Source organism: Rhea pennata, chromosome 4, assembly GCF_028389875.1.
Source record: "Rhea pennata isolate bPtePen1 chromosome 4, bPtePen1.pri, whole genome shotgun sequence".
NCBI lineage: Eukaryota > Metazoa > Chordata > Aves > Rheiformes > Rheidae > Rhea > Rhea pennata.
The window spans coordinates 34,871,359-34,885,402 of NC_084666.1; the positions used below are offsets into that span (position 1 = coordinate 34,871,359).

General features: G+C 51.8%; 1 protein-coding gene across 2 annotated transcripts; it reads right to left on the reverse strand.

Annotated features, from left to right (window-relative positions):
* Positions 1-5,257: 5,257 nt before the first annotated feature.
* On the reverse strand, positions 5,258-6,533 carry HELT (helt bHLH transcription factor). 2 transcript variants are annotated; one of them, XM_062574765.1, is made up of 4 exons: positions 6,507-6,533; positions 6,048-6,152; positions 5,867-5,963; positions 5,258-5,748 (listed from the first exon to the last, which is right to left on the reverse strand). In XM_062574765.1, exons 1-4 carry the CDS (start codon positions 6,531-6,533, stop codon positions 5,258-5,260), a joined length of 720 nt encoding a protein of 239 aa, XP_062430749.1. The 2 variants fall into 2 exon arrangements, with proteins under 2 accessions (XP_062430749.1, XP_062430748.1); XM_062574764.1 differs by having other exon boundaries at positions 5,258-5,751.
* Positions 6,534-14,044: the final 7,511 nt, after the last annotated feature.

Genomic DNA, 14,044 nt, shown 5'->3' on the forward strand with positions numbered 1-14,044 from the left:
CTCAGTTGCCAAGGATCTGGCCCACAATATCTGCACGTAGGTAACAAGCATGAAAGTGTCTTTTGTTTGTTTTAATGTACCAGCTTTCCTGCAAACAAGTCGTTTGTAACCTGCCATAAACAGTGATGCCTTTAAACAACATTTTATGGGTTTTGATAGATACTTGCTAAGAGTTTTGGCATCATACAGAAGACGATGTACTCCTACTCTGGCTCCTTTTCTGAATACTTTCTCTGCTTCTCCAAACAACAGGGAGACAGTAATAAAACTTCAAGAATTTTTTTTCTCACATCTTTTTTTTAATAGAGGGAAATGTAATACATGATAGAAGTTTGTGGCATATGAAAAGTGTTATTGCATCCTATTATAAAATAGGCTTATAGTAAAATATGAGAAACTCAGGATATATTGCTTCCTTAGAACATCATTGTCACAGATTTTTCTGAGGTTCTTCCATGCTTCCTGAATCTCACTGATCCTTAATATTCTTTTCTCATTTTAAAATTGAAGAAAAGTTATGTGGAGTTTGTTCCATAGGTTTGGTTGTTGTTTTTTTTTTACAGACCCTAGTCCTTAAAATGTAGCTGTGGATGTGATAGTAAAGGTGAATTATTTCCATCCTACATCCTTTGGTAGCATGGGTACCCACCTTGTACGGGTATTTCAAACATCTGTCAGTGAGGCTGCCCAAAGATAAATGAAAGAACATTTTAGTTTTGAGGAAAAAAAAAAGAGGAAAAGACCAATCCTACAGCTTAGGCATAAAAGACTGACATTTAAAGGCTGAGCTCTGGGAATTCATGCCCTAGAACAGCACCAAAGTAGCACCTGTGGGAAATTACAATGACCTAGGAAATCCACGTGTAAGCAAAGAACCACCAAGCTAGACTAGGAAATCTGAGGAAAACAAAACTGAGGAAAAACAAAATCCAACAGTGCTGTGGAGGACAGCCTGTATAGTGAGAGCCACGCTGTGATACGCAAGGCTCATATACCTCCCAGTGATGATAACAGAGGAGCAAAGGTAGTAGTCCCCGCTCCTCTCTGGCGTGGAGAAGGGCCTCAAACCCTGTTCCTGTCTGGACCTCAGCTTTGTGTTTCCAGCCCTAAATCATATGTCTCTTTCCACTTGATATCTTAAGATCAAACCCTCTGCAGATGGCAGTCAACTAATGTCTTCTTTCAAAGGACTAACCAGGGCACCTTGTTTCCTTTGAAGACAACAGAAGTGGCTCTGTTACAGCAGATTGGTTGTGAACTTGCACACTGGTTAGAGCACTCTCCAAGAAAGACAAGTTTTAGCCTCAGAACTGAGACTCCATTTCCTAGAAAAATGTCCAAACCTCAGGCTAGGAACTAAGACCTAGGAGATGGAGGAACAAGCTACTGAATCAGTGAGGCACTTTTTATGGTAATCCTGGCTTTAAGGGATTCAGCGGGCCTTTACCTCACTCTAAATACCTGTACTTTCCATGGGACTGAGAGTGCAATTCTGCTGCAGAGGTTCAGAATTTACAGAGTCTTTTAAACTTTTTAGAGCATATGTGCAAAGGGGTTTTTTGTTAGCAAAAGCATTCATTTTAGCCTAATTATCCTAATTGCATTACTGTTCATGAAATACAATGCTCATTTGAACTTCTGTAGCTTGAAGATTGATTTCTTTTTTTTTTTTTTTTTTTTTTTTTTTTTTTTGTAAACTGAACTGGATTCAATATTCTGAGTTAGAATCTTACAAATTGCTCCTCTTTCTTCACATTTGATGATGCATCTAATTGTTTTTAGTGGCGCTTTCTCTGTTCTTTTTATGAGTTTTGTTTGTTTTAACATGCCATCTGCAGTGTGGCATGTAGGTATCTCTCGGAGCTTTAACCTAAATACATATTAAGATAGTTTTGATATACCTTGCCAAAGTGTTTTCTTCTTAAAACAGCCTTTGTTCTTGAGTCCTTTGCCCAGTCTGCTGGCATATTTGCTGGTATGAGTGGGGATGGGCTTGGTGAAATCAGGAGGTGAATGATAAATCATGATCATATTCTGCAGGCTCCTCCTCAGCAGGTATGAAACTGCCAGCCAGAAAGTTGCTTTCCAACAGCCTGCCTTTGCAAAGGAGTTGCTGGACAGGAGCACAGCTACTTCAGCAGTGTCTCTAATACACAGAGTGTTCCCGAGAGCCACAGGCAAACAGGGCTTGTTCTCTCTTTGCTAGCGCCATCCAAGCAAAACACCCATCTGGGCTGCTAGAGACTATTCAACTATCTTGTAAAATGTGGTAGCAGGGAAAAAAGATGATCTGGATAGGGTGGTAGTTCTCCCCCAATACCTGAGAGACCGCTCTCCTAAGCCCTTCTGGTGGGATCCTGCAGGATGCTCTGAGCCACAGGGGAATGGGAATGACAGTGGCACCCACAAAGCAGCATGACTGCAAGGTCTTCACAGGCAAGGTCTTCAGGGCCATGCAGAAAAGGTACCGCTAGGGAGCCAGCTACTGGGCCATAGCTGTTGGGGTCATCGCTACTGGAGTGGATTTGAGATGGAAAGCCTTCAGCAGTGTCGTCCCTCCTCCTTCCTGCAGCTGCTTCTTTTCCGTGCATGACTATGTCCCTGCAGATGTGCTGATACAACTAGTTGTGGTGCAATGCTGCAAGCAGGGTCCAAATAAAAATAAAAATACTCTTTCTCGTTAGTTGATAATCTGATTGATGAGTCATCCCCACCATGACTGTGTTGGCATGAGTGTGGGGACTGTGCTGTGTAGCATGGGCACTGTTTCCAAGGCTGGAAGGGCCATGATGCGGCAGATGCCACCAGAGCCGCTATATGTTTGAAAGACGGCTTCAGACTCCATTGAAAAAAAACACAAAAAGAAGTAAAAGTTATGATCTGTGCTACATATGCTCAAAGTTTATAATTTTTTCCAACTTACGGAAATAGTAAGAGTGGATCAGTAACACTTTCTCCCAGTTTTTCCCGTCTTGCCTGTTCAGAATGTAAACCCTCCAGGCATAGTTTGTGCACAGGCTACCTATGTCTCTTTGATCTTATTAATGTTTTACTTCCATGGTAGTGCAAATAATTAATCCTCATGATAAATTAATAAGTTTGAGATGTTTTAGATAATGCAATATATTACTAAGATAAATACAGACTCTTCTACTGTTTGAGTAACGAGTGAGAATCAATAATAGATACAGAGCTGCAAGCTCCTATTTTGCTATCCATTGATCCCCAAGTGAATCTTTGCCTTCTGCATACAGAAATTGTAAGACATGTAGGAAAGGGGAGCGCAGCATCTGCCAGGAACTGTTTGTGCATGGGGCAGTTCCTGGAGGCTCCCCACCCATCTGCTGCTGGGGCTGCCCCGTGCTTGCCAAGAAGCCAAAGTACCTTTGGGCCAAAATCAGGGTCCGCAGGCTTGGGGCAGGCTCAGAGCCCTGCGAAGACACGCAGGCAGAAAGGGAGAGAGCGAGCGTGTGTGCGGGGGCCGTGGGGGAGACTTTTATCCAAAAGTCATTGTAAAGCCAAAGCGGGGTTTATCCTCCACAGCTAAACGCAAACGAAAAGGAGAAAAAAAATCCAGAATAGCAACATATGAGATACAAAGACTGTCATGGACCAGTGCAAGTTTGCAAAATTATATGTAAATGACCACAGTTTTGACCGTGGTGGCCCTCTGCTAATCCCAGAGAGAAAATCTACTTAGCAAAGGAAGGTTTTTGTCTAATTTGGTTAACAGTGACCAAAATGCTGAATATATTAATAATTTATATTTCCAAGGAAACACTATATCTGTAATGCTTCAGTGCCAAAGGGGATTCACAATAGCTTAAAGCTCACAGAATAAAAATAGTGTAGGATTTTCTTCATATTCTGCATCCAGCGCTGGTGAAAATGAGTGTAAGACATGTGTTTTCCATAATAGGCACCAGCCATTCTTCTGCTGCTGAATACGTGTGGTTTATCCCTTATTGCTCTGTGTACACTGTGGACGAGGTAGGGTCTCGCTGGCTTTGCCCGGATTTAAGACCCTAAAGGTGTCCTGAGGAAATGGCGCTTTGCCCCTCTCCGCCTGCCTCGTTACATGATCCCATTATATGACCTTTTTCCTGCTAATCTGAAATAGCAGGTTTTTTGTATTTACAGTTTAAATGGAAGATACACACTATACGTTTTGCTCATTGTAATGAAGATCTTTTTGTCTGTCTCTGGATAAGAGGATCGGGTGCTTTACAAATTGTGGGTCAGCCCATTCCATGACCTGGGCAAACAGCCCGGGTCAAATCTCCTCAAAGCCTCCCCAGCAAAATGCAGTAAGTTAATTTACCCGTCAGCAGCTCCGCGACGGCGGGGCAAAGCCAAAGCCAGCCGCCGCGGGCCGCAGGGGAGGCTCCGGGGGGCCGGGAACGGCTCGGCTCTGCGACTCGCCACTTGGGGGGCGGCCGGGGTCTCTGCCAAGCCGGGCAGAGGGTCTGGGGACGCGCAGTTCAGGTGCGAGATGGGCCCTTGAGGAAAGGCAGGAGCCAGCTGCGCCTCCAGCGCAGCGCCTCTCCCAGGTCTTTCAGCCCAAGGAATGACTGCGCTTCTCGGCGCTCCGCGCCTCTGTGGCGGCCGCCTTCGCCCTCGGTCCGACCCTGCGCGTCCCCTCCCTGTTTCCCGTCCTCTGAGCAGGAGCAAAGCGGCCGGCAAAGCGCGCGGGGCCGCGGGACGCCCGCCCCCGCGGGACGCGGCGGGACGCGGCGGGACGCGCTGCCTCCGGCGGCCGCGGGGCCCTTCCCCGCGCGGGCGCGCGCCGCGGCCGCGCGCAGCCCTGCCCCGCCTCGGCACCGGCATCGGCTCCGCGGGCCGGGCCGCGCCGCGCCGGGCCGGGCCGGGCCTTCCCCGCTCGCCCGCGGTGCCAATGCGCGGGCGCTGCCTGCGGGCGCAGCCCCGCGGGCCGAGGGCGCGCACCAGCCGCACCGTTTCTCTCCATTTTATCTTTTTTTTCCTTTCTTTTTTGAGGGGAGGGAGAAACCCACCCATCCCCTCGCACTGAAATTCCGTCCCGGAAACACGGAGTCGGTATAAACGTTTATTCCGAGCCCCGCGCAGCGCGGGTACAGTCAGCGGAGGCGGCGGGGGACGCGCGGGCGGCGGCAGGCGGCGGGCGCGCCCCCCCGCGCGGCGCCCCGCACGCGTGGGGCGAGCCTCGCCGTCGGGCGGGCGCCCGGGCGCGGCCCGCAGCGCCCGCGCGCATAAATAGGGGGGAACCGGGGTGCAGTCTCTAGAGCACGGAGGGGTGCTGGCCCGGCGGCAGGCCGAAGGCGTTGGGGTGCGAAGGGCCGAGGAGGGTGAGGTAGTGCCGGTCGAGGCCCTGCACGGAGGAGAGGAAGGTGCTGCGCTGCTGGCCGGCGCCGGCGAGGGTCCCGGCGGCGCCGGGGAGGTGGTAGGGCAGCGAGGGGCTGCGGGCGGCGCCGGGCCAGGCGAAGGGGCCCCCCGCAGGCGGCGGGAGCGCGGCCTCGCCGGGGCTGTGCCCGGCGCACTCGGGAGCGCCGTGGAGCGGGTAGGAGGGAAAGTCCGGCTCGGGGAGAGACCCCAGCGAGGTGAAGATGGGCTCGGTGACGAAGCGAGCTTTGGACTGGAGGAAAGCGAGGATCCGGGCGTATTTGGTGTCTTTGGTCTCCATCCTCTCCACCGTGGTCAGGTAGTGGACCAGGTTCTTCATGCACTCGTGGTAGCCGTAGTGGAAGTAGTTGGCGAACTCGGAGAGCAGGTCTGCTGGAAAGCAAGGGGCAGCGGCGCTCCTCAGTCCCGGACCGCGCCCCGGCACCGCCCAGGGGTGCTGGCACAGCCGCGGCCGCCCCGTCGGGCCCCGCCGCGGCCGCCCACCTACCCTTCTCCCGGCCGCGGGGGAAGTCCGCCGAGTGCAGGGCCCGCAGGTACTGCACCGTCATCTCCAGGATCTCCGCCTTCTCCAGCTTCCCTGAGCTCTGCAACACGCCGGGGGTGGGGGGAGAGGGCCGTCACGCCTGCGGCGCGGCGCAGCGCGGCCGCCCTGCGCCGCCCGAGCCTACCTGCTTGGCCAGAGCCATGGGCACCGTCTTCCCCAGCTCCGTGAGGCAGCGGTTGATGCGGTCCCTCCGCCTCTTCTCGATCACCTTGTGGGACACCGGCGTCCTCTGCAAAACACACGCGGCGCGTTAGCGGCGCCGCGTCCCCGACGACGCCGGCCCGGGCCCCGACGACGCCCCGGCCCCTCCGTCGCCGCCGGCCCCGGCCTCAGCCCCAGGTCGCGGGGCGGCCCCGCAGCCCGCGGCGGCGGCTCCCCGCGCACCGGACGCCCGCGAGCGTGGGACAGGCGGCTCCGGGGGAGCCTCGCCGCAGGCGCCTGGCTTTGCTTGCCTTTGCTTGCCTTTTTTTTATTATTATTATTATTTTTTAGAGAAAAAAGGGAAAATCGGTGCGGGCAGCCGCGGCCGGTGCGAAACGACGGCTGCGGCCCGCGGGAGCGCACGGCGGCGGCTCCAACTCACTCTGCGCTCCTTGAGCTTGGAGGCCATGGTGGGCAGTGCGGCCCCTCCGCGCCGCGGGGCCGCTTATAAAGGCGCGGGCCTTTGGGGGGGACGAGGGGCACCCGCGGGGCCGCCCGCTCCCGCAGGATTAGGGAGAGCGGCGCTCGGGGAAGGCATGCATTAAAGATCAGGGCGGACGGCGGCGAGGCGGGGAGAGGGGCTCTCCCCGCGCCCCCTTCCCTTCCCTCCCCCCCAGCGATCCCCCCCCCGGCGGCTGGCGCGGCGAGGCCGCCCCACGCGGGGCCGGGCGCACGTGACGGCCCCACGGGCGCCGCCGGAGCGCGGCGGGCGCGGCGCAGGGCGCGGAGCGGCGGCTCAGCGCGCCCCGCCGCCTCCTGCAAACGCCGGCTGCCCCCCCCCGCCGCCCCTCCCCTGCCCCAGCGCTGACTGCATTTTAAAGCCTGTCCAGAGTCATTAAAGTAATTAAGTAAGCCCTTAATAGGCTGTTCCGCCCAGTTCAAGGGAGAGCCCTTGGAGACGGAGTGGCCCCGTTTGTTCTCAGGCTTTTCTCACACGACTTGGTGACACGTCCATCTTTATAAGAGATGGCAGCGAGGCTTTTTGTTTACCCCGCTTTATGCGCCGGGGACACCCCGGCAGGTGTGGGGCCGGGGGCTGGCACACGATCCCCCCCGCCGCCTCCCCTCGGCCGGCCCGCCGCGGCTCTCGCCAGCCTTTGGCACACGACGCGGCTTTTTGTGTGGTGTGCGTCTGGGTGTTGTTGTTTTACCCCCCCTGCTCCCCCCTTTGGAGAGGCTCAATTTGTAGCCTATTATCCTATAGGAAAATGTCCCATTGAAAAGTATGAATAGTTTCATTGGGCCTAAATTTTAATAATGCGGGTCAAAGAAAAGAGGGGCAAATAAAGAGGGGATCGCAGCTGGCCCGAGAGTGCATTATTCGGTGTCACCTGCAAGCGGGGTCGCCTACAGACCCCCTATTCATTTGCCTAATTTTGGTCAATTTAACAAACTTCAGGAGAAATTATTGTGGCATTGTTAGGGAGGGTAAAGCTTTCTGATCGAATTAACAGCATGTTTTGATCCGGTAAATGTCATTAAAAAGAAAGAAACAATCGCGTTTAAAGGGGGGCTCTGAGTTAAACGCGCCAAGTGGAGACGCCGGAGCGCAAAGCTCACAAAGGGAGCAAGTAACTGCCACAGGGGAACTTTTGTACGCTCACATTGCTGAAGTTTTTTACACAAAAAGGCATTATTTCATACTTGAATACGTTTAATCCAACAATTGTCTATTTTCTGCAAACATATTTTCACAGCATTGTTAACTTTCCTCTCCGTGGCCCTCCGCCCGGGCAGCCGCGCTTCTCGCCTGGCGAGCGCAAGGACCCCGAGCCGCCGCCGGCCTGGCCCGGCTCGGCTCGGCCCGGCCCGGCCCGGCCGCCGCCCCGCGCCGGGGGAGGGCGGGGGGGCGCCTGCCGCTGGGGGGCCGCACCGGGGGCGGGGGGCGCGGGGGAGGCGCGCGGCTGCCCGCGGAGCCGGCCGGGCCGCCCGCGCCTCATCCTGCCACCGGCGCGGCGCCGCAGCCCCGCGCGAAGCGCCGGGGGCCGCCCGTGGCCGCGGCAGCGCCGGGACCCCTCGCCCCCGCACTCCTTCTTTTTAAGCGTTCCCCCCCCCCCTTTTTTTTGGGGGCGGGGGGTCTTAACAACGTTTCAACCGCGGGAGACCGTCACCATCCCGCCACCTGCCCGTCCGTGGAGAGCCCCGGCGGCGCCCCGGCGGAGGCGGCCCGCGGGAGCCCCGCCGCCGCCCTGCCACCGCCCGCGGCCCGGCCGCGCCCCGCACCGCACCGCACCGCACCGCGCCGGGCCGGGCCGGGCCGGGCCGGGCCGTTCCGCCGGGCGCCCGCGTGCGGGGCCGCGCGGCGCTGTTCTGGCGGCGGCCGCGTAGGTTTCGCTACATTCACGCTGCTACAATGGGATTAGATACCAGCCGTTATCGGCCACATTAACTAAGCGCTGAATAGCAAACGGGACGCGGGGGGGACGCGGGGGGAGATCGCCGACGACTCCCCCCCCCTTCCCTCCCGCGCTGGCAGGGCTGGAGCTGATCCTCTTACTGCCGGTGTTAACCGCCAGCTGCGGCGCCCGCACGGCACCTCTTTCCACACGGGGAAACTGGTTTATTTGGCGCCTCCCGACCCCACCCCCCCCGGAGTCCTCCCCCGGGCTGCGGCGCCCCAACGGTCGCCGGGGGGCTCTACCGGTCGCCGGGCGGCTCTAACGGCCGCGCCCGCTGCCCCGCGCGCTGCCCCGGCCCCGCGGGCGCGAGGGCGGCCCCTGGCCGTGCCGCTCGGGCCGTGACCGCCGCCCGCCCCGCGCGGGCCGCGCCGCGCCGCCGCGCCTCAGGGGAGCGAGCGCCCGGGCGGCGGCGCGTGCCGCGGCCGTGCGCTCCCGCCCGCGGGCCGGAGGCGACACGTTGCGCCGTCCCCTTCAGCGAGGCTGGGTGTCGCCTCCACGTGCCTGCTGGGCCCCGGCCGGGCGCCGGCTCCGAGCGGCGCTGAGGCCTGCGCGGCCCGGCACCGCCGCGTGGGCAGCGGCACCCGCCGCGGATCGCCCACGCCGGCCACCTCCGCGCGGCTCCCCCGCGGCGCCGTCGGCGTTTGCCGTGTGGCATTGGCACCGCAGTAGCCCTCTTGGCCCAGCCCTGGGCCTCTCACCTCCTCTGCCACAAACATGGCTGGTGGTTTCCAGCTTCTCTGACATGGCATCTGTTTTAGACTTTTTACAGAGACAGATTGTCTCCAAATTATATATATATATCTATCTCCAAATTATATATATATATTTTTTAAGCTCATACATAACTGGGGCTGCAGTTGGCCAACTGCTTACTGGTCTAGTCTGGTTTTGAGTGTAAAAAACAAACCAGCTGAGGCTGCACAGATTCTAACAAACTGCAGCCCCTGGCATGTAACGCAAAGGCTGCCACACTCCTGCTTCTGCTCAGCTACTCTCATGGCTAGCAGAGACTAGAAAAATGCAGAAGATGCAGCAGATCGTACCCGGAGGGTGGTTTGTTACTTCCTCCTGCCTAGAGGATGTTCCTGTGGCCGTAGCAGCTTTGGCTGTGAGTTTACTTACTCTTGCACGCCAGGTGAGGCTCTGCTGGGATAGCCACTTTGGAGTAGCCATTTCCAGTCCTTGCATAGCTGGCTCTCATTGCTCCCTGCCTCTAGGTCTGGGGCTACTCATCATCCAGTTCCCCCAGGTGCAGAGATACTTCTTACCTTGATGCTGCTGTTGCTCCCAGCTGTGGCCTGCCATTGTCTCTTCCCCTCTGTCCCCGGGGCTGGTCGACTCCCCTCCATTTTCCTCACCTGCCTCAGCAGGGAGAAGGTGATGAACCTGGCAGGACTCATCTGTCTCCTCCCCAAGGGTGTCCTTCAAAGAACTAGCCTCTGCTGTAGTCATGGCTCACTGCTCCTGCTAGGTTAGTTATAGGCGCTCTCCTCAAAAGCCCAGAGGCTGTAGGAAGCGTTGCTCAGGTTTTATGAGGTGATGTCCTTCGCTCACAGTCAGCGGCAGCCTGGTGCAGTGTGATGCCATAGTGCACGAGTGCTCTGGAACTTTGATCCTGATGTTATGAAGTCATCAAGTATCTCTTGATACTTCTGGTGACAGGAAGGAGGGGTCCCAGCCAGGCTTCTCCAGCTCGGTGGTGCTGCTGGGTGTCTTTTGTGTCCACTCTTGATGGAGGTGCGTTTTATCGTAAGTATATTTAGTACTGTAATTTCAATGTCACACATTTTATTCTTTGGGATTAAAAGCCCTTTGTAAATCTAAAATCTGGTATTCTGGTTTGTATATCAGTTAGACGATTTTTATATTCATAAAGATCCCCTTCCAGTAATTTATACTCTATATTTGTAAAGACTTCTTTCCATAATTTTACACTTTTTCAGCCTTACTGATTTAACATGCTGCAATTTGCAGTCTGTACATCAGACTTCAGCAGCATTACTCTGTGGATGACAGTGGCAGCTGAAGTGGAAGGTTAAAAAAGGAACATTTGAAAAAGGTACCATTTTATTTCAGGACTTTGAAAAGTTTCATTGGAGGCACACAATACCTCAAGAGGCATACAGATCCTCCTTGAGACGCAGGACAGCTTTGGTCAAACCTCTCAAATTGAACACAGAGGTAAACATTGCCTGTGGTCTCATTCTTTATAGGCTGAGCTCTGACTATGATCTTTGTATTAATTGCCTTTCTGGAGATGCCCTGTTTGGCTCTCTGTGTAACAGCACTGTAAGATCTGAGGGGATATCCTGTGTAGTAAAAGTTAGAAAAGAGAACTGCTGAATGGTATCTTCACAAAACAATGCCTCAAAATGTAATGATTTTTGGAGCATTGCTTATTTTGGAGGCATTCTCTCATATGTTTCTGTAATTTTTAATATCTCATTTTCTTGGCTTTTATTTGAATGAGATGTAAAATTTCAGACTTAAAATATAGCGAGTGCATACAGAATTATATAGGAAAAAATGTTCCTTTAATTAAAAATGAGTATAGGTATTATAGGCAATGACAGAAGCTGATTCATTTTGACACAAAACCTGACACAGATTTTACCTGTCAAATGTATGGTGAAACTTGAGGCAGTATGTACGGTGTGTTTGTACAAGGTGCGTTCCCAGAAGTGGCAGAGGGATACTTAAAATTTTCCTGATTACAGCTATCTTCTCAGCCACATCACTGTTGAGATGAGGTGAGTAGCACTTGTAATGACCACATGTCAGAATTAGAGGCTGGTCAGTCAGCCCAGATTTCATCGAATTCCTGCATCTGGACATTCAGCAGATAAGGGAACAGACTCTGGTCTGTGTAAACACATCCAGGCACTGGCCCAGGCACAGGTTTCTAGGCACACTTTTAGCTGGGCAGTGCTCTTTACTTGAAAACACAATAAATAGAAACAAAAGATAAATCCTTTCTTGTAAGGACTCACAAGTCTCTAATTTTGACATAGTGTTGTAGTCAGATTAGAATTTAAAGTGGGAAATAAATTCCTTTAAAATGGAAATTAATTGAATCTCTCTGAAACCAGCCACCAGCCAGTTGCATTGAAACACTGTAGCGTTCAGGTTGACTGGCAGGTAGACCCATTGCAAGAGGAATCCTGCCAAAATTGGCCTGACAGACAAAGATCAAGTCAACTTAGCATGTCTTGAAAATTTTGTTAGTGCCTTCCGTGTTTTCTGGGCAAAAAACAAGCTCACAGCTGTTGGCGCTGCTATGTTCTACTGGTGATACGTCAGCCTTCCCATGTTACTCTGCCTATGAGCACAGTAAATAGCCTATTATATTACCTGTGGGATGCGCTAGGTAAATAGATGGAATTATTGCACAGTTATATGGCTTAATATGATAGTGTCTTCATAAACATATGTGGCATTTCTTGTATACTCTGCATTCTTTGCCCTCTTTCCTCTTTTATTACCTGGTTTTAATCCCAGTGTGTATTTTAAATTAAAAAAGGACTGCATTATTATGCAAAATAGTTCTTGGAATATATGTAGCACTAGAATACAGCCCTCGGTAGTGAGTTTTTTGTTTTCTTTAAAAAAATTTGATGAATTTTGATATCCAAGGGTAATGCTTTTTATAATAAAAAAGCGTTTAATGTTATTTGTGACAAACAAAATCTCTGTAGGCAGATATGATAATTCTCAGAGGTATTTGGGTACCTAGTTCATACTTGACTATCTTTTTCCTGTTAACATTGATTTCAGAGGGGTTTTGTAGATACAAGGTACTCTTGTATCTTTGGGGATATGTAACTTAGATTTCTTGTGACTGAGATGGCATACCTCACTAGATAGCTAAGGACCTTTCTGGTCTGAATAAAGACTAAAGGAAACTACAAGGGCTCTTTCTGCAATCACATTTGTAATGATAATAAAGTATCTGCCCCCTCTATTCTCTGTCCTCCCCATGCCTTAGGCTGCAAAGTAAAGACTTCCACTTAATAGCTACTTGTATATATGGTTAGTTTGATGAAGTGTATTTTAATTTTTTGATTAGGTTTTTGAATAGATTCAGCTATTTTACACTATTCTCAATCAGATGTAATTCATTTAGATTCAGGGCTTCTACACCTGTGTAAAGCAGAATAAATGGGAGGGAAATACAGCCTTTTTTTGTTTACTGTACTTAACCATGTGTGGCATTATAACTTGACTCATTAAGGAGTCATTAACATCTCATTATACTTATGACTGCTTTGTAAACAGTACTAATGCAATAGGAATTGAGAGCCTAATTCCCTCTAGAGTGCTTTAGTCCTAGCCATGGTTTTCTTTCTAACTGAAGTGAAAAAGGATTCCCCTATGAGAGATTAGCAGATTCTGCAAATTCTACTAATTGAGTAATGCCATAATTCAAGCATGCTATCATTATGGACCCTCAATACTGAGCCTAAAGTGTGGGCTAGAACTTAATGGAATTATTTGCAGCAAAGCGATAATCTTTGGATCAGTTTGTCTTTGTTACAGCTTCCCAGAGGCTGAGTGGACCAACTACCCCCTGTTACATTGGCTTCCAAAGGATTATTTTTGAAATGTACTTTTGTTGCTAACTCTTAAGAGAAATAAGATATTGGAACTTCATTATGGACCTACTATGCTCAGCTTTTTAAGTCTAAATATTGGGCTTAGAACAGCCATGACACAAAGAAACAGAGCGATAAGAGGCTTCAATGATGGGAACCATCTCCTCTATTTCCTTTCCTCTGTAGAATCAGTGACATGGCTGGTCTTGCACATTGCGCTAATGATTGGCTTTTGTAGGGTTTATTCAGTGCCAGCTTATGGCAAATGGGATCAGTGTAACAGCTCAGAGAGTTTGTTTGTGAAGGCATCTGAAGTTAGTATTGTATATTGCTAAGTAGAAGAGAGAAAGGAGCTGATGCCTCTGGATTCCTGCCGCGAGCCTTGTCCAGTTGCCTTTGTGGCATTATTATTGCTAGGAGGGTGGCTCTTTTTCTTGGTACTGATGGTTCTCCTTGCTGAAGGCAGAAACATCACATATTTCTCTGAATGTTAGTACCAAATTCTGTAGCAGCTTTGAGTAATCCAATGTTGTGTGCGTCCTGTTTATTCAAGGAAAGGAGAGGTGGATACACCAGAAAGGGAGGTCCAGATTCTGTTTCACATGGAGAACGAGCTGAGAGACGCTGTTATGTTTGCTGGTGGGAAAACTTAAGTTTCAAAAGTTGAAGGCCTCCCATTGCTATCTCAATTTTTATTCTGTGAAAATCCTGCCTTTCTGACTGAACAGTGAAAAAGTTTCCTGCATTTAGAAAGTTTGGGTTTTCCTCCTTCAAGCCAAGTTGTTTGTATTTGAACACTGGGAAGAGCCTGCACCTGTTTGTGAGCTTGTGGCCCAAAGATGATCTCAGAAGCTATGATATATGTGAAGAACGGACAGATTTCTCAGAATCAGCTGTGAAATTAGATTGTATGTCCTGGCCTAAAAGCA